The 19,958-nt window shown below is 40.3% G+C and overlaps 1 protein-coding gene across 1 annotated transcript in view; it reads left to right on the top strand.

Annotated features, from left to right (window-relative positions):
* Positions 1–19,958, top strand: part of LOC129364562 (zinc finger protein 536-like) — a 34,544-nt gene that overhangs the window by 4,809 nt on the left and 9,777 nt on the right. The window contains exons 2-3 of the mRNA XM_055037263.1: positions 8,687–10,324; positions 16,961–17,881. Of these exons, the coding sequence (XP_054893238.1) occupies positions 8,687–10,324; positions 16,961–17,881 (2,559 nt within the window). The remainder of the gene's footprint in view (positions 1–8,686; positions 10,325–16,960; positions 17,882–19,958) is intronic.

The following is a 19,958-nucleotide window of genomic DNA, read 5'->3' as shown; positions in this document are numbered from 1 at the left end:
CGCATGGGAATCAGCCATCAACACTGTTTGATTTAGTTTCAGCATCTATATCAGCATCCTTGATGATTTGTAGATGGCCATCTTTTTCCCCAAAACTACAGGGTTCAGCAGTTGGAGAGAGATCCTGTTGTCTGATCTGTGCCATGTTAATATCAGGTGACCCAGATGTTCCCTTTGGGAAAATGAAAGAGGTTCTCTTGAGCTGGGTTTTTAAAAACTCATTATTTCAGCTGTTTTTCTGCTTTTATTAATCATATAGTCACTGAAAAAATAGATGCACCTCTGGTTATTTACTTGAAAGCAAGTAAACCATAAACAACAATTTGATTGAGCTTGTGATCAACACAGGGGGAAAATTGGAGACGTGCTCCAGAAATGCCGTGTCCGGTGTTCACGCCGCTTCGCCTGCCACTGCGAAAGGGCCGCTAAACTAAGGGCTAATTCTCTTAGCCCAGATGTTGCCTGAGCACAGTCCTGGGATCCCACTGGGTTGATGAGCTCAATCAGTGAAATGATGAAAAGATGATTTTGTCCCTGTAATTACAGTGTGTAAACTACTTAGCTAGGATTGCAAAGGAAGTCATTTTCTAATTACGCTGGTACCCCGTTGTCTAATGGTGGATGTTTTGTTGTTTTAGAGAGATAGAGAGTGTGTATACATGCTTATGTGTGTGTGTGTGTGTGTAGGTGTGTGTGTTTGTGTGTGATAGAGCAAGAGAGAGGAAGGGAGAGAGAGTTAGGAAATTCATAAGGGGTCGGTGCTCTGCTACAGAAGAAAAAAAAAAGACCATCACAAGGGCAAGATGGCTGCCAAATGAGAGTTCATTGAATTATCAGCCCAGTTAATGTGCCTTGGATTATGCTCTTTGTTTGTCAGTTTTTTCCTGTGGATGCCATAGCTTAATGAGCTACTGTAAGTGGCATTACCAGAGCCCTGCTGTGATTTTGTGATGACTCGTTTAATGACTTTTGTTTTTAGTGCCTTCAAGTGCTTTCGCAACTCAAAGTGGATCGAGTTTCTCCTCAACTCCTTCCTTGTTCTCAAATATTGGCTGATGCGAAGCACGGATGTAAAAGCAAGATTATCTCCTCGCTGTCAGGATTCCTGTTGAATTAAATGGTATAGCAACAAGAGTTTGCATCTTTTTCATCAGGGGAGGTTGTACTTGTCGGAGAGGCAAAACATATCAGTATGTTGCAGACTGGAGGGGATCTGTGTGAGTTTACATTGGAGGCGGCTTCCGTCACACGGGGCCCAACCATCTGATCCAGCCTACACCATGTGGATAGGCTTCTCTTGTGCAAGGCATCCCCTACGCACCCCACACTGTTAATTCGCCCCGTCATACGCCAGACCTTTGTTTGTGTCCAGAAAGAACAGGTGGTCTGTGCAAACATGAGCAACTGTTTACACATTAGTGATTTAAAATACATTCTATGCGCATGTGCCGGCGTGTGCGTGATTGTGTATGTGTATGTATGTTTGGGAGAAATAGATTGTGTTAGAGCTGGCGTCTTTGCATATGCTTCATGAGTAAGTGGTTTGCCTTAATGTGTGTGACAGCTACTGAGAAAGACAGATTAATGCTTTGAATGCAGCGTTAACATCTATCATGCAATACTTAACAGACTGAGCTATAATAATATGAATTTGCGTGCGTTTGATTTAGTTTGCTTGTGGCTGTTTCATTTCAACATATTCACTGTCCCATAACTTGCATTTGTGACCTTTTGACACTTCAAAGATTGAAATTGATACTTCAGGATTAGTGGTTGGCCAGTTAGCAGAATCAAGGCATATAAATGCTTTACAAAGTTGCAGCCTAAAAGCAGCTGAATATCGTTTTCAATAAGAAATGCAAGTGCCAGAGACGCTGGATGGTTTGGGCTCTTCTGAGCAAAGCATAGCTCATCACCAAATTTGCACTTGAAGCAAAGCAGATTTTCCCCACACTGCTGCAACTGATTAGTCCTTGTAATTAAAGAGGCATTTTTTTTTTTTACTCTTTACAGATTTTATAGGCCAGTCAGAGGTTATTATTAACAATGATCAGATCCAAAATACTTCTTTTATAGAGTAAGATAATCCTCTGGGTCTGGGGATCAAACAGGAAATTATTCATTATTCATTTATTCATTATTCAAATATGAACCAATTCAACATAATACTTAAGTTATATCTGAGTGCGACAATCAGCGTAGCATCATGGCAAGTGAAGTGGAAACCCCTGATGACCTTTTCCCCTTAAGCAGCAGGTGAACAATTTGCCCTCTTCCTCAAAACTGTGGCTTTTAGGAAATGTTGCTGGGCAAGATAAAAATTGGTACAAGAGAAATAAAAAGCGGCGAACTGCTGACAACTCTAATTTATATGGATTGAATGCTGACCTGTGCAACACACATGCTACTGTAGCTTTAACTGCAGTTGAGATAGGCATCAAAATGCATCTATTAGTTTCTGTATTCCCTTACTTTTTGATTTGTCACTCACTGACCAGAAACACTTAATATATTTTGCTCTTAATATAGTTTTACATGGGGAGATTACTCATGGTGCACTGCCTTCTGCCTCCTTAAATTAGCATTAGGTTCTGTATAAAAAATGGTCAAAGGAAAAGTAAGAAAGTTTCAAAAATATAAATAGAGTTCGAATAAACCACTATGAGGTTTTTGAAATTTCTTGGCCCCCTTGACTAGCGGTTAGCATTAGCCTTCAGGAAAACCCAATCGAGACTTACAATATATGAAAATAAGAAACAAATTACTTTTTGCAGGAAAGATGATAAATGCATAAAACCTTCTAACAAAAACTAACTCAAAAAATGTTTCGACTGTTGCTTTAAAAGCATTTTTTTAAATCTACTTGTAGAGGCTCAGCTGGTGGCCTTCTTACAAACCTGCTATTTATTTCCATCTGAGTTACGAAAATACTATGCTGTGTCTTTAAGGAACTTGTTCTCTCTTTTCCATGCATTCAATGCCACTAATCTGCATAACTGAGAGAGAGGGAGACAAACAAAATTAATCGAAAGCCTTCTTTCACTGAACATATGAAATAGCTGACTCCCAAATAACTGCACATCATCGCCGCACCACATGCACGGCTGATTTATTTTTACAGGGCACAAGCCAGATTTTTGATAGTCGTAAAAGGAGTGGCATAGATTTACTGCATCCACAACAAATGTGTATGTATTCCTTTATGAGTTCTTTAGCTATTACTCACAAGGAGCTAGTTTGTCAGTGCTGTGTGTGCTCTTTCTGTGCTCTGTATACCCGCAGTAATGAATGGTGCTGGTTAGACTATTCTGTCTCCGTCAGGCTTTTGGGAGGCCTACAGAGGAGCTCCTATAGGGTTTCATTAATCTGGCTGTCAGAAAGTATATGGGCGCTATCTTTTGCTTGGGTCATGCCGGGCAGCTGTGTTACCACTGCCCTCTTCCTTGTTCAGGCTCTTCATCCCCCTGACAGGGCAGTCCATGTGATGATTGGCTTGCTACTTTGGTGGGTGGACGTGTGGGTTGAAGTGAGATGAAGGGGGGCATAAAGCATGGCATCGGGCTTTTACTTTCCGCACATGATCCTGCTTTGTAATATTTAGACAATCGGCCTTTGTAGCCTGAGAAGTCACTGAATTCCAGGAATTTTGACCATAACTTGTCATTTTGAGGTAGGAAGGCCCACAACAGAAACAATGTAAGATATCAACAGATATGCTCGGCATCAAACCGCTTCAACGTCAGTGTCATGCCCAGCTTTTCTGTTAGGTTCGGATGTGTCAGACAATGTTTGCAACCTTAATCTGACTTACGCATCAGAGCACAAAAGTTAAAAGTAAAAAAGTACAAGTACTCAAATTGAACACTGTATTTACATTTAGGCAGATTTAGAAAATGCTAAATTTCTAAAATGTCATAACGTTGTTTCTGCTGTGGATCTGGCCACTTAGCAAACAGCTTGCTAGCATATGGATAGCTTCCGGTTGTTCGTCTTTTGAACTTCAAGCTGCAGCTTTTTTACCGCAGTCCTCTAATAGTAAGTTTTGGAGCTGTCTTGATTCTCATTACCCTTATGCTTACTTTGTGTGTTGGCAACATAAGCTTGGGTCCTCATCGCGCCTCTTTGTTAGAGTTCAGATTGTTTTGAACATTTTAATTATAGCTCTGACTAAAGACAAACACACACTTATTTTCATAGCAATGTTTTCTTATTTATTTATTGTTTGTTTATTTTAATTTTGAAGAGGGGCTCAGGGAATTAGGTCTCTATGTCCCATCATATTTATAACCAAGTGAAACAAATGATATATTCTTAAACTACATTTATTTTATAGAAAATGTTAAGCAATGCAATAACTGTAGTTCTGATGACTGGATAATATGTATGGCAAGACAATTTTATTTCTGTCGCTACAGACCAACTAGAAGAGCTACAAATTATATTTAAAAAAATTAAACCAAAAACAATTAAAGCACAAAGTTGAAGTGGCAAAATAAACAAAGCTTTAACAAAGTTAAAGGCAACTCTAAACAAGTGAGTTTTTAGTCTTAATTTAATTGAACTCAGTTTTGACTATTTTGCATTTTTTTGGGAAGTTTATTCCAGATTTGTGGTGCATAGAAGCTGAATGCTACTTCTACATGGCTGGTTCTGGTTCTGGAAGACCTGAGAGATCTGGAAGATTGGCACAACAGCAGTCTATTCTCTGAGTTACAGGGAGCCAGCATAAGGACTTTATAAGAGAGAGAGAGATGTACTCTTTCTTCCTGGTTTTAGTGAGAACGCGACCAGCAGCATTTCTGGATCAGCTGCAGCTGTCTGAATTTTTTTTTGCAGTCAGTAGTTTGACTGAAGATAAACACATCGAGTTTCTCAGGATCTTGTTGGTACAACAGCCCTTTAACCTTGAAAATGTTCTTCAGGTGATTGAAGGAAAACTTAGTAATTGTTTACATGTGTTTACTATGTGTCCTTCATTATTCCCAGATTCTGGGCTGTTCACTAGTTTCTAGCTGTAATAGTTGAAGCTATGTGCTGACTCTTGACCGTTCATCTTTTGGTGGAAGGAAAACTTTTTTTGTTTCTATTCAGCTGCAGAAGGTTATGGCACAATCACACATTTATTTGTCCTAAGCATCTGCTTGGTGCTTGAAAGGACTAATAGGCACCTGGTGACATTGAAATATAGAGCTGTGTTTCATCTGCATAGTTTTAGTAACTAATTGTATTACTATTTGTAAGTTGAGCTAATGGGAGCATTTGTTTTGGGATTTTTACACGTCTTTATCAAAGATTCAGATTATTCCAGAGATTAGTGCAAGTCCTTGTGTGATTTTAATTCAATTATGTTTACAATATGCATCATACACTAAAGGATGAAAACACTGAATTTCTATCTTAGTGGTGATATATATATATATTTTTTTTTACAGATTTCTTTGCCTGACTGTAGTGGAAGCAGATTTATCGCTTTATCTGAAATCACTCTGAAAGTGCAGCGCTCTTGGCTGCTTTGACTGTGCGTGTGTGTGTGTCTGCCACATTTTTGTTTCCCCTTTTATTGCCTGTGCTAAATCACACCTGCTCCTTTTTCGTCTATGTGCGGCCACACCTATGAATCGCTGCTGTGACACTGTGCTTCATAGCAATCAAGCACCCTCTCAATCTGCACCAAAACAGCCTAATCCTCTCTGACAGAGAAAAACACCTAATGGCCCAGCTCACATCTCCACCAATTTCTGCAATGCCTGGCCCTCACTCAGAAGTGATGCATTTTCTCCATTTTTGGCCTCCTTGTTATTGCTTAGTTAATCGGAAATACCCCTTCTGTAAATATGAAGTAGATGCAGTGTATGCTAATGTCGTTTGCTTACTTTCTCCCTGTCAGATATGATTAGGTCAGCCCCATATCCTTACATTGATCTCAGCTCAGAGCAGACACATTGCTCAGAGCAGCCGTGGCTGCAGGCAGCTCTTTATCTGTGGTTTTATGTGTAACGTTTTCACGTCTCATTGAGGTTGCTATGCAGCAGCAGGTGGCTTAGACTCATGGTCAAACTGATTTTTAGGAAGCCTTTAGTTGCATTAAGTCTAGTTTGGAAAAGTTTTTTTGTTTTCTTCAGGGGGTAATTTCCTCAGGTTTCTTTTTTGCTTTATTCCTTCTTTCTATGCCACAACTGAGAAAATGTTATTATTTTCTTACTAAAAGAAACGCACCAAGTGGTTAAAAGATATAAAAAATAAAAAAAATACACGGCCTTTGTAAAGTCATTTAAAGCTGAGTTTAATCAATTATTATTGACTGTGCAGATTCCAAATTAGATACAGTGTGCAATATTACACATTCAAGGCTACACTTCTGTAATGATATTATTAGAGGCAAATGCAACAATGATTATAATGACCGTAATCCTTGAAGGGGAGTGGGAAGTGGGAGGAGGCTAAACTGTGCTCTCTAATATGGCATGAGACTACCAGGTTAAGAAATCAAAAAATAAAATAAAAAAAAAATCAATTTTGGGCACTTTTTGACACAATCTGCAGAATTCCTAAGAATAAGCCAGTTCCTAATGGTTGAAATGATTTTTTTTTTTTATCTGCAGCTTGAAGCAGATAGAACAAAACATATCTCTCGGCCTGCCAACTTTTTATCTGTGTGGTGTTGTGTACATCATTTTCGTGACTGAGTGAGGTTGCAGTCCAGGATGATGTAAGCCTGTGTTAATTCAGAGTGGACAGTGCAGCCTTTGTTCTGTGCCCTTTGCTGCTGCTCTGGAGCTGTGCAGGGCTCGTCTATGTGACCTCTACCATTGTAGCGCGACGTGAATTTGAAGCTTTGTTTTCTTGCCACAGTTTAATTTTAAAAAAAGGGGGAACTGGCAAGTGCAGGCTTTCCATTTGAAAATCCTTATTTTAGTGTCTCTGTTATTTGACTCTTTTCCTTGCAATGTTGAAATGTTTATTATTTTTTTTACTATTCTCATAAGATACCGTGCAACGGAAAGCTACTATTGCTTCTTAAATGCTGCAATATTTTGTCCCATTATGTTTTTTTACATATAAAATCTGAAGAGTGGGGGAAAAATTTGTATCCAGTCACCTTTAGTCTGATTCGCCTAAGTAAAACCCAATTCAAGCAATGGCCTTAAGAAATCAGTCGAATCCACTTGTGTGGGATTTCATCTAAATGTAAATCCATTTGCTCTAAACGGAGCACTGTCCAGTCCATCAAGCAAAAATGTAAGGAGTGACTGTCCACCCAAACTGACAGGCAAGCCAAGGAGAGCCAAGAGGCAGCTCGTGAGGAGCTGCAGAGAACCACAGCTCAGGTGGCAGAATCTAACAACCATTATTCATTCACGCTACAAATCTGGCATTAATGAAAGTGACAAAAAAGCCATTATTAAAAGAATGTCAAAAGGAGCCCTCTTTACAGTTAGCCACAAGGCATAAATTGTTGAAAATACTATATAAAGTTAGGCTATCCGGTTGAGTTGTTGAGTTGTTTATCCAACATTCAAATCACATCTGTGAATGTAGACTTACATTGCACTTTCGCCTGAACACATAACTTTCACCACTGTGAAACATGGCAGTCGCAGCATCACGAGCAGCATTACAAGCTGCTAAACACTTATGATTGGGGAGGTGATTCACCAACCTTAGACGTACTACTAGGAATGGTAAATTTCAAATTTATTAGAAAATATCTACAGTCACTCTCCATCTAGCCACGCTAATTCACACAGAGCAATACAAAACAAGTTCAGTCTGTAGATGTGAGAATCAGTTGTAATTGCAACTTTTTAAAATTACTCACTGTCACACTTTTCAAACTTTTATTTGTAAAATATATAACTTCTCAGTGTGCTACTTTGTGTTGATCTAGTACATAGACTCATAACATAGTACATGCGGGTTAGTGGATTTAAGATAACAAAATGTGAAGGAAAATGTATAAATAGCTTTGCAGTGTGCTGGACTTATTCTGGTAAAGAGCTTTCCACAAATATGCAACAGATCAGCTTGAAAGAACCGTGAGGATTTACTTTCATGTTTTCTTAAAAGTGTTTCATTTTTTGTGTGAAATTCAAAGGAAGGCCAAGTAGAGTCAGACCCTCTTTGATCTTTGTGCTGCTTTTGCATTGTGTCAAAAATGTGATCGAGACAAGAATTTTACCTTACCCTTTTGTAAAGATGAGATATTTGTTGAGGAAGCCTTTGTGGTTAGACGTAATCAGCATTTTTTACAGTCTCCAACAATAATCTAAAACCACAGGTATACTTAAGACAGGATGAACAGTGTCAGAACCTACTTTGCTCTATTTCCTGACCTATTTGTGGTGTGTCACTGGCATTATACAGCAGTTGCAGAAGTACAAATTTACACTTTAAATTGACAGCACATAGCTGCAGTGAGACTTCTCACGGATGCTTATGTGATTCTGTGCTTGTCTTGTAATGTGTTTGCATGATGTGCATGTTGTTGTGGAGCTGCAGCTGATTTTCCTTTTGTTCTTTCTTCAGGTCTGAGCAACAACAAACTGATGCTTCATTTGCACAGCGTGAACTCTGAGCCTGTTTCTGCTGATTAATTGCATACTGACATCATTTCACTGCCGACATTCGAACTGTACCAGACCAGCACTGCTGACCGACATCACAGGACCACCACCCAAATCCTGAGTGAACAGCATCATTACCACATCCACCCACCCGGTTAGGAACCAGATGGCGCTCTTGGCCAATCAAATTGTGGATGCAAGAATACTCAGCAGTATGAACGGGAGAGTGGAGCTGTCTCAGTTCCTGAGAATCACCAATCAAAGCATTGTCACACAGGTAAATTCTGCTCAGGATGACAACCGCAAGAACAGGAAGTATCCCTGCCCATTGTGTGGGAAGCGCTTCCGCTTCAACAGCATCCTCTCTCTCCACATGCGCACTCACACTGGGGAGAAGCCCTTCAAGTGCCCATACTGCGACCATAGGGCCGCGCAGAAGGGCAACCTCAAGATACACCTTCGTACACACAAGCAAGGCATTCTGGGCAAAGGCCGTGGGAGGATAAGGGAGGAGAACAGGCTGCTTCATGAGCTGGAGGAGAGGGCCATACTGAGAGACAGGCAGATGAGAGCTGGTAACATCAGCCAACAGCAAACACCAGCTTTTCTGCAGACCGTTCCAACAGAGTCGCAGTTCTCAGACATCTCTGGGGCAGCAGATCTTCCACCACACCGAGCCACATCTCCTAAGGTGACCCCAGATGAATCCATCCAGCCCCAAAGCGCTGGCTTCCGCTGCTCCTTCTGCAAGGGAAAATTCAGGAAGCAGCAGGAACTCGAGCGTCACATCAGGATCCTGCACAAACCCTACAAATGCACTCTGTGTGAGTTTGCTGCTGCACAAGAGGAAGATCTCATTGGCCACGTTGAAATGACACACATAACGGCTGATTCGGGCCCAGGACAGAAGCTGTCAATGGGAGCCAGTGATAAGGGGAAGCCCGCCGGTGAATTCCCTTGTGAGGTGTGTGGCCAGACCTTCAGCCAGGCCTGGTTTCTGAAGGGTCACATGAGAAAACACAAAGATTCTTTTGAACATTGCTGTCAAATTTGCGGTCGCCGCTTCAAAGAGCCCTGGTTTCTCAAGAACCATATGAAAGTCCACCTCAACAAGCTTGCTGCTAAGAGTACCATCCTTTCTGATCACGACTCCTCTGTTAGCATGAACAATCTGAGTCAGGACCATCCAAGCAACATCTACTCCCAATACATCTCCAGAATGAACAACAGGTTCCAGGCGCCTGAGCGAGCAGATTTACCCAATTACGACCTCATGATGGCCACAGCAGGCACTGACATGAAGGTCAGAGAGGTGTTGGGGAGGATGATTTCTTCCGGTCCAGGTCCGCTGACAGACACAGAGAGTTCCTTGTTGACCTTAAGTCATCTCCACCCTCAACTGAGCTCCACTAGCATGGAGTATCTGCAGAAAGTCATCTCAAACCGAGATGCTCTCAACAACAGTGGTAGCTATGCAGGTTGGCAGATCATGTCACCTGGGATCCCTGTTGATCAGCAAATGTACAGGCCAAAAGATCATCATCAACAGCAACAGCAGCAGCAGCATCAGTGCTCTACCTATTTGCCTGAGAGGGGTGTCCCTGTGGATGATGGGAAACTGTGTCTTAGTGATACAGACGCTAAGGCTGTCAGCAGACCTGGGAGCCCAGGCAGCGTGAGTCACCACGGTCCAGCGGAGATGATCACAGAGGCAGGGAATCCCGTCAACAATCAACCAGAATCCTCCTCTACACCTACAGGTACATAACAAATCAGCAAATGTTAATAAGTCTGACAAAGAGAACTACTCATAATGTTGATGTAGAGGGTATTGTTTTAATGAGAGATGCATCAATCATTGGCTTAAGAACAATTTCCAGTCTTTGTCTTTTTTTCAAAGATTTCACCTTTTGGTATTGATTTTAGCCAATTCTGATTTCTTTGTGAAATCTATTAAGTGAGTAAATATAAAAATAAAGAAATGCCCAAATTTATGTAAAGACATATCTGGGAACAATTCTGATTAAAAATCTTTTAACCACAAGTCTTTAATAGCATTTTTAATTATACGTTTCAATGCACGTTGTACAGTTTGTTGCTCTCGCATGAATATAGCTGAACCTGATATGATCAATGCGATGAACATGAAGAGAGGATTTTCCTTTTCATAAAGAATTAAAATGTGTTAAAGTAGTTTTACTGGTGGTGAAAGTTTAGATAGTATTTCTAGTTAAGCTCCGAATTTTTCACGACCATGGCAAAATTAGGTTTAAAGCAATTATTAAATTTTTTTTTTTCCTTTTTCTGACTGGAAGTAATGTTAAGATTTTGGAGTGTTGTTTGAAAAAAAAAAATCAAATTTTTGACATTTAGATTTTGGAGTTTTTAATGATTGAGTTTCCACCGAACAAGATGATATTCAGCAAACTCTGTGCTACTGGCTGATATATTGATGAATCTCTGCTTGCCATTTATTGATTGTTTTTTTTTAATATTCCAGTTTTTTTCTGTTACAAATACGTGCTGCAGTCTTTCTGTCACTTTGAGTAGGTAGGAACGACGCCCAGGGTCAGCAACACACCACAGATATTATTTTCCACAAGGGCTTTGTCTTTCTTTTAAAGATAATGGCATCATGTTGAAATGTGGGGATAATTAGTACTCTCTATTTTATATCTGTCACATCCCCACCCCTTGCCTACGGGGGCACAAGATGTTAATGCATGCCATCTGGTGTTTTTAATGATTTGATATATACCACCCAGTGATTTTTATGATTTGATCTACCACCTGGTATTTTTATTGATAGTGTTCTTTTCCACCTGGTGATTTGGATGATTTGGCTCAATGGGTAGATGCCTTTCTTGTCATGGCATCCTGCTAACATGTTATCAAGAGGCTAAATTACTGCTGTAACAGTGTTGTTAAGGAAAGAAATGAGACCAAACTTTGTTTTATTTCTTTCATTACCAATGTGTGTGTTTTATTTTGTTTATTCTCCCTGCTGGAGTAGGACTGTTATGTACATCTGAGTCTGATGCGCTCTGGTGGGATGTGATCCAGTATCCTCTTAAATGATGTCCGTATAGCAGAGATAAATGGATCAGGTCTAATCCCCTTAGATGTTTTGTTTCCATATTGTACGCACATACTGGTAGCTGCATATTTACATGTAAATGCTGGCGGTTTTGTGGCCAAATCCCTCTCCGGTTGCTCTTTAAGAAACACATACAAACTCCGCTGTTTGCACTTTTCCCTCCTCTCCCATATCTCCGAGACCATACGGTGTCACTCCCGGAAACATTTATGATAGTTGGCTAGCTGAGGATTTGAGTGTGCAGAGTTCTGGGATGGCACATTCAGTATCAGACTCTAATTTCAGTCAATATTAAGCATGGAAACTAATTCATTGTAAAGGTCAGGCGTCATTGCTTTAGTCAATGATGGATCCGGCAGGCTTTCTCTCTCCCTCTCTCTCTTGGTCTCACTCCTCCTCCCCTCCATTCCTCCCTCTTCTTAGTCCTGTGTAATGGTAGACTCACTCTGGGGGCTTAGCACCGCATTGTTTAGCTCTGACAATATATCCCAGAGACCTCTGCAGCTGCTCCCTGCGCTCACAATGACAGATTAATTAACACAATCACACAGTGCTGGCCCTGGCTCAACGCACAGGTCTGCTGTGGGACAGATAGGTAAATCCTACACATATGGAGAACACGCACCACTTGATGAGGGTTTAATAACAAGAATAAGTTTTTTCAGTGAAGGGGGTGGAGACTGTGGAGGGGTTGCTTGTAACTGATCAAGCCTGTCTGTCTTGATGGCTGGACATAGAGGAAGGGAGACGGAAAGAGTGTTTTCTAATTCAGGAGAATGGTGATGCTGAGGAAGAATTACCACTGCCAGATGTTCAGCTTGAGGAACATTGATTAGTCCAGAATTACTGGCTGCATTATTCATAGTCAGCCCTATGGTAGTCATGAAGTTATTGATGTTCTCAATATGGATAGCAAATATAGTACAGTGGTGGCTGTCGGAGTGAGCGAGTCTGCCTTTGCTGGAAACATTCAGACGCAGCTCGAGATTTAGATATTTAACTGCAAATACCCAGCATCTTAAATTAGAAACTCTACTTTCATTGATTTCAAAAGGAGGGATGGTTACAAATGACTTGTCTGAATATCTAATCAGGACACAGTTTAAAATGCACTTTAGCTTTAATTATAATTTGAGATTAGGAGTTACAACTCTTTTTTTTTTCTTAAAGGACAAACTCATAAAAGCTACATTCTGCAGCCCCCTGACCTACATTAGGCCAGTTACATCCACGATCTGAATAAAACATGGCTAAAAAATATGAAATCTGCTGACAGTTATTAATTAGTCCCATTCAAAGCTCTTAACCTCAAGGTCAGTGAGCAGACACCATGTAATGGCGCTGTCCCTACATGTGTTTTGTTCCTTATTTCCTGCCTTCATGCCGCTCTTACTGTAAGCCACGAGAGCCTAAAGTGATAAGCGTCTGTAAAACTGTGAATGGTAACATGAGCAGTGGTTCGGCCAGAAACACAGATGAAGTTGGCTGCTGCATATAATATCACATTTCATTTTGTTGCTCCAGTTTCTTCCCTGTATCCTGTGTGTTTGCTAACAGTAAAAGCATCTTTTAACTTGCAATCTGGTGTATGAGAACTGCATCATAGGCAGAGATGAGCCCGTCTGACTGGTTTGCCTGAAGAGATTACCTGTTGGCTTTTCGATCTTCCCCTCACTTCTGTCTTTTAATCCTCTTTTTAATTATTATTGCAGATATGAGGCTCAAATTAAGCTCAAAATGCTTGTTTTCCTAGCATGCAGATAAAAAGATTTACCCAGGGAGTTCTGAACACCTGCCTTGAAATATTGTTCCGCCGTCTCCTGAATGCCATTTGGCTTAATTGACTTGGAAACGTCCCAAATGCGTCATTGACTATGTGGTCTAATTAATATTAATAATATATGCTATTATAAACATCAAAGAACATCTGGTGCCCCTGTTTTTTTCTCCCCTCACTAGTCTTGTGTGTGACTCTCACTCTGTTTCATCTTAAACCAAACCAGCAAACATGTATCTGTGTTTTGCATTTCAGGTGCTTGATTATGATATGAAGTACTGTGGAAAAGTATTTGCTCCCATGTACATTTTTTTCTGTTTCTGTTTTTTTGTTGTTGTTGTTTTTTTTTTTGTTTGTCACAGTTAGATAGCTTAGATCATCAAAGACATTTTTAAATCAACCAAAGATGACCTCAATAAATGCAATAGGCAGTTTTCAAATTTTATTTGTTAATGGAAAAGAAAAAACAAAAAAACTGTCCAACCATCCTCGCCTTATTAGAAACAAAATCATTGATATAGTCTAGGAAGGATTACAAAGCCATTTCTGATTGAGACACTGAACCATGAGAAAAACTTCCTTCTGAATAAACAGAAAACATTGAAGACTACTTTCCTCAATTAAGGTCAACATTCAAGGTTCAACAAGTGAAACAGAGTAAAAATGGCATCCAACAGGGAAAAAGAATCTAAATGATTGGTAAGACTATTTTATTTGGACAGATGAGACACAAAATGAACTTTTTGGGAAGCTTGCAACCCAGTACAACTTGGATAAAACCGACAAATCATTTCAGAAAATCGATTCAGGACCTCAAGCTCAAGCACAGTTGAGTTACCCTGCAGAACAATAACACAAACTACACTAGCAGGTCCACCTCTGAACGCACTGGACTTAGATTGCATTAGGGTTGTGTGACATGTCTTTAAACAGCCTGTTGATGCTTGAAACCTTCCAACATAACAGAAGCTGCAAGCAAGAGTGGCGCTAAATTCCTCCACTGCTATGGAGAAGACTCAATGCCAGTTATCACAAATGCTTGATGGTAGTCTTTACTGCCGATGGTGGTGCAACCAGTTATTAGGTTTAGGGGCAATTACTTTTTCACACATGGCCAAGTCTCTTTGAATAGCTTTTTTCTATTGAAGAACTCAAGAAAGGTATGTTATCTTTGTCTGAAATTAAAATACATTTGATGACACGAAACATTTTAGTGTAGCATAACAGACAAAAAAAAAAAAAAAAAACACACAAGAATTGTATAAGGGGATAAATATTGCTCACATCACTGTAGGGAGAGGGAGAGCCAAAGCATTGCTGTATACAGAATTTGATATCTACAATATAACTGCCAAATGCCCATGTAAGCAAATAATATGTGAGAATGAGATTGCATTGACGGGGATATATGGCTGTAAATCTTAAAGCCCATTTCCATATGAAATGAATCACTTGTCCAAGCCCAGCTGCACACTTTTTATTTTCCGACAGACATGGCTCACTTGAAGCATTTATATATTTATTTTTTATTTACCTTTTTCTGCCCCTCCTCTGCTGTGAACACATCCAGCAAGAAACGGATAACTCATACGCATCACTTCATTAGATGCTCTGTGTTAGGTGAGAGAGGCTTGGGTTTGTAATGATGCAGTAATTGGAGTTTTGGTTGATAAATCTAAGCTCTAAAATTACTCCCCTCACATAATGTGAGCCTCAGCACTGTAAGTAAATCTTAAACTGATTAAGTTAGCATGAACCAGGCAATCACAAAGATGGCACCCATCCAAAGGAAGAGAGAGGAGGGGGAAAAAAAACAGGAGGCAGAGGGAGTCTTCATGCTTTGTGTTGGTTTTACGGCTCTCGTGAAGGCTGGCAAATGGGTTTAGGAAGGTCCTCACTAGAAGATGAGGTCAGATATGTGTGTTTTCTGCATTTGCAGCGTGCCTGTAATGTCATCGTAATTTAAGCCACAGAATAATTGAGATATATGGTGTGTCTAAAAGAGTTCCATTAAGATGTTTGGATTTCTGTCTTTCTCTCTCTCTGTGTGTGTGTGTTTGTTTGTTACTGGAGAAAAAGGGTGTGGCACTGTTTAGGGTCTCTTTCCCGCTCTCACACGCCCTCGCACTTTTAATGTACACAGACATTAAATCACACGTATTTTACTGCACACCGCACACACACGATCATATACGGGGGTAAAAGGGGAGAACTGACTTTACTTCAAGGGCATGATTTTTCAATTTCAGCTGTGACTTTTCAATCTCATTAAGTAGAGCTCAATATAATTAATACGTGGGTGTTATTTTACGGTTTTGTAAATTGTAATAGTCGAGAAAACAGCCCTCCTTGCTCTACCATTCAGTTCAAAATTATGGTTTTGCCCACTAAAGTGGGAAACAAAATAGAGCTGCTACTACAGATCATTAGATTTGGATTTACCTCAGAGAATTACCTTAGGGTCAGATCCTAAGGTGTATGAAATGGATATTTCTGAGGCGGGGATGAATCACTGCAGTAACTTAGGTATTAGTCCATTAAAGAAGAACAATAAGGCATCAATATGCATAGAATTAAATTAATGGTGGTGGGTTTATCTCCCCATCCCAGACGCATCCCTAAAAGACACAGTATAATGTATGACCTGACCTTCAAATGCCAGGAGAGTGTTGGGCAATAAACTGCCAATATTTGTGGCTTAATGGCGCCGGATGACTTTTACTGTAATTGGAATGGCAGCGAAACAGCTGGGCTGTTTAAAGACAGTGCGAGGCAGAGGTCTGAGACAATCACTAACTCAAAATGGTCACATGGTGTGTGTTTAACCCTGCAGGGTATTTCTCTGACGGCTGTAAGGATAAAAGTGTAGGTAAACAGAGGGAGGAAGACGGTTGGATTACATTTAATTAAAAGTTATGCCGTGCAAGATCAAATCTTGTATCCAGATGGCTATTATTCACAAGCTAAAAAGGAGAAAAACTACCCTTTGTCATTTTCCACAATAACACACTTTGTACTTTTTGAATTATGTTTCCAACATGCCATTTTTCAAGTATGAAGCAAAAATAAACTCAGTTACAGTAGATGGCGTGGTTAATCAGGGCCGCTCACATGTCGACGTTATTTTTGACTCGGAAACCCACTTTACGAGCTTTGATGGAGAGCGGCTTGTGTCTGCAACATCTGCCTAGTTCTAGTTGCTTAACAATTTCACTGTTTATTATTTCTGGAAGAATCTTGTTTAGTGTTAACATCTTTGGGTGTATTTATTGCACATGGTGGTGGCGTCCATACTGTAAGATGATGGATCACTGGAGCTGAAAGCTGATTACAAGCTTGATTTACTGCAGGGCAGCACTTAAATCATTCAACTCAGCCTGGTGTGAGATTGCAACATTTTTCATGTTTAGACAACTGGTCTCAGTGTATATAAAGCAAAAATGTTCAGAATGCCTCTTATGACCATAGATTCTTAATCTGATTTGGATTATAACATGTTTCTCTTGTTATTCTTTTCATTAGGTGAGAATGTCTACAGGTGTCCAATCTCCAGTGACTATACAAGTGCACAGGCAGCCTCTCTCAGTTTCCATCTGGACCGCTACCACTTCCCCCACTGGCAGAACAGCAGAGATCTTTCTTCTCCTTTGCAGCCCAGTAGCAGCAGCAGCTCCAGTCCCAACACCAAGCACGGACCAAGATCCAGAGAAGACTGGAGTCCAGCTGCAGGGCAGTACCTTGGTCTGGAGTGCCACACCGAGGAAGCCATACTTGCCACAAAGCAGTCCAACCCCAATGATAAAGATGTGGAAGCCTCCGTGTCAGGTAAAACCAGAAAGTCCCAGTATGAGCCATTGGATTTGTCTGTCAGGCCAGAGTCTGTCCCATCTCAACCAGCCTTGTCTTCTGCTGCACTGGTGCAGCTCTCTGGCCTTTTTAGTAATGGGCTCTCGTCCACAATTAGCCGCCGGCTACAAAGTTACCCAAATGCAGCAGCTGAACTCAGTATGAAACCAGCATATCAGTGTGACCTTTTGGTGCAGGGAACAAAAGAAGACATGAACTCACAATCTTCAGGCTCCATAGGTCACGACGTTGAGGTTGCATTTGAGACATTTGAGAGGGAAGATAAAAACGAAGATTCTGCAAAGTGGAAGATGCTGAAAAACGATGCCCCTGAGTCAAAGGAGCTGGGACAGGCCGCTGCTGATTTTGAGGGTCAAGGTGGAAAGAATCAAACCAAGCTTGGTCAGTGGGGAAGAGCTGTGGCTGATACTCCCACCTCCTCTTTTGAGAGCTTGACTCCAGGACGGGCAGACTCACTCCTGCACCAGGGGGCACTGCTCTCCTTCCTCAGGTCCCAGGGGAACCTGAGCAGCCCACCTGTGAGTGCACACAAAGCCAGTGTGAACGGCGGAGAGAATGTGGAGAAAGAAACTGGAGGTGAGGATAAACGTGTCCATTTTTAACATTTTCTTTTTGTTCATGGAACTAAAATAAAAAATGGGGCCTTGTCAATTACAAAATTAATTATATTTTGTTTTCTAAAATTGTTTTCAGCAGTAAAAAATAAATGTTACTCCTCCCAGACCAAAAAGCACACATTTGCCCTGGACACCCCCCTGGATCTGCATGAAATGGCAAGAAAAATAATAGTTAGGTTTTCAAAAAATAGAGACAGAGAGAGAAAAAGATAAAAATGTCAATTTGTAACCCAGTTTTTCTCCGAGAGGGGGGTAGACTGTGTGAGATTATCAACCATTCAGCATTGTTAGCTTAGCAACAGGCTACTGTTTGCCTCTATTTCACTAGCATTTAATGAATTAAGGAAAGAAATTACCAACATATTTGTATATTTAACTTGTACCTTTATCTTTTACCACACTGAATAGATGAGTCAGTCAGCAGCAGCTCTAACCCACGTCGCTCCTGACCAGCCTATCCTAAGTGAAATTAAAGCTGCAGAATGTCACTTTAATAATCTTTTTTAATTTTATTTTTTTTACATATTTGTTAAAACTGTCATTATGTTGTGACAATATAGTATAGAGAAAAATCTATTTCTTCTGCCTTCTCCCAGATCTCTCCAGAAACAGCTATCAGAGACAGGAGAGTTTTAGTGCTGTCAATCACAATCTCAGGTGGTGCTGCTCATTCCTATGCTGCAGCTAACACAGTCTGTTGTATCATTGGTTAGCAAAGCTACCAATGACAGCAGAAAAACATTTTTTCTGTAATGATATGTTGTTTTTCCACCATTAGCACATTTATGAGTGAATGAGGTTGATTGACAGCACTAAGACCCTCCTACTGGTTCTGATTGGTTGTTTTGGTCGGAACGTTGCATTACTTCAGCCAGTAATAGTAGTTCAAGGAGGAGGTGGAGGAGATTGATTATTTTCACAGATTATTTGTCTCGTAACATACTGACACGACATGGTGACAGCTTGAACAAAAAAAAGTTATATACTGCAACTACAATGCAACTAAAATGCAACTACATATAATTTTGATGGGTCAGATAGACTCAAAAAATTGTAACAGCAGCTGCGTGGGGGGGCCCCAATTTAATTTTTTGTCATGGGCCCCAAGATTCCTGGCAGCACCCCTGCCCCCACATATAACACTTTGCATATAGGCTGGAAAGATCAAACTGGGTCTTATTGGACAAGAACACATTCCTGCACATGTTTGCTCTGTCTCCTACAAACTACAAACTTTAAATGAGACTTAATGTTTTTTTTCTCTCACCATTTTTCTATAAAGAACAGATTGGTAGAGTGCACAACTATTACTTGGCGCGTCAACAACTTCTTTTACATGCTGTGGATGTTTGAAGCTCTTTCATTATTACCATAAGTTACCAAGGGCCTTTTAAGCTTAGTCAGGTTAGGTGGACCGCCATGGTTTGTTATGTTTTCAGTTGTGCCGTACATTTTGCATTTTGGACGATGGATTAGAACATTGCTTTGTGAGCTGTCCAAAGTTGATAACCTTTACTTTTGACCTAAATTTACATTAAATTGCCACAACTTTATTTCTGATCTATCTGGTGTATTATTTGGTTAATCTGAGTTTAGATTACACATGTGTGGATTCCGTTTGCAAGGTGACTTCTGAAGCTGGTTTATTACACTGGATTTATTTTAAGGGTGCCATATTAAAAGGTTTATACATTTTATCTATAAAAAAAATCATCTTTTCCATTCACAATTATGCAGTACTTCATAGTGATCTATCACATAAAAACCCTAAATAGTGTACTGCAGTTTGTGGATCTAGCATAACAAAATGCAAAGAAAGTGCAAAGTTCAAATTTGAATGAATGCTTTTGCAATGCACTGCACAATAAAAGCATCTGTCACTGGTGCCAATTTCAGACCGCTCTCTCAAGATTCAAAGGTATGCAATGCCATCTAGTGGACAAAGCCTAGCTGGTCATCATCCTGTTACCTACTGATAAATGCTTCACAGCAGACTGCTCGAGTTAACTGGGGCTCAAACTTCAGGGCCTGCATCT

This window comes from Poeciliopsis prolifica, unplaced genomic scaffold (genome assembly GCF_027474105.1).
Source record: "Poeciliopsis prolifica strain line A6 unplaced genomic scaffold, Auburn_PproV2 SCAFFOLD001, whole genome shotgun sequence".
NCBI lineage: Eukaryota > Metazoa > Chordata > Actinopteri > Cyprinodontiformes > Poeciliidae > Poeciliopsis > Poeciliopsis prolifica.
Note: the sequence above shows the minus strand (reverse complement) of the source record. Positions and strands in the feature narration are given on the sequence as shown.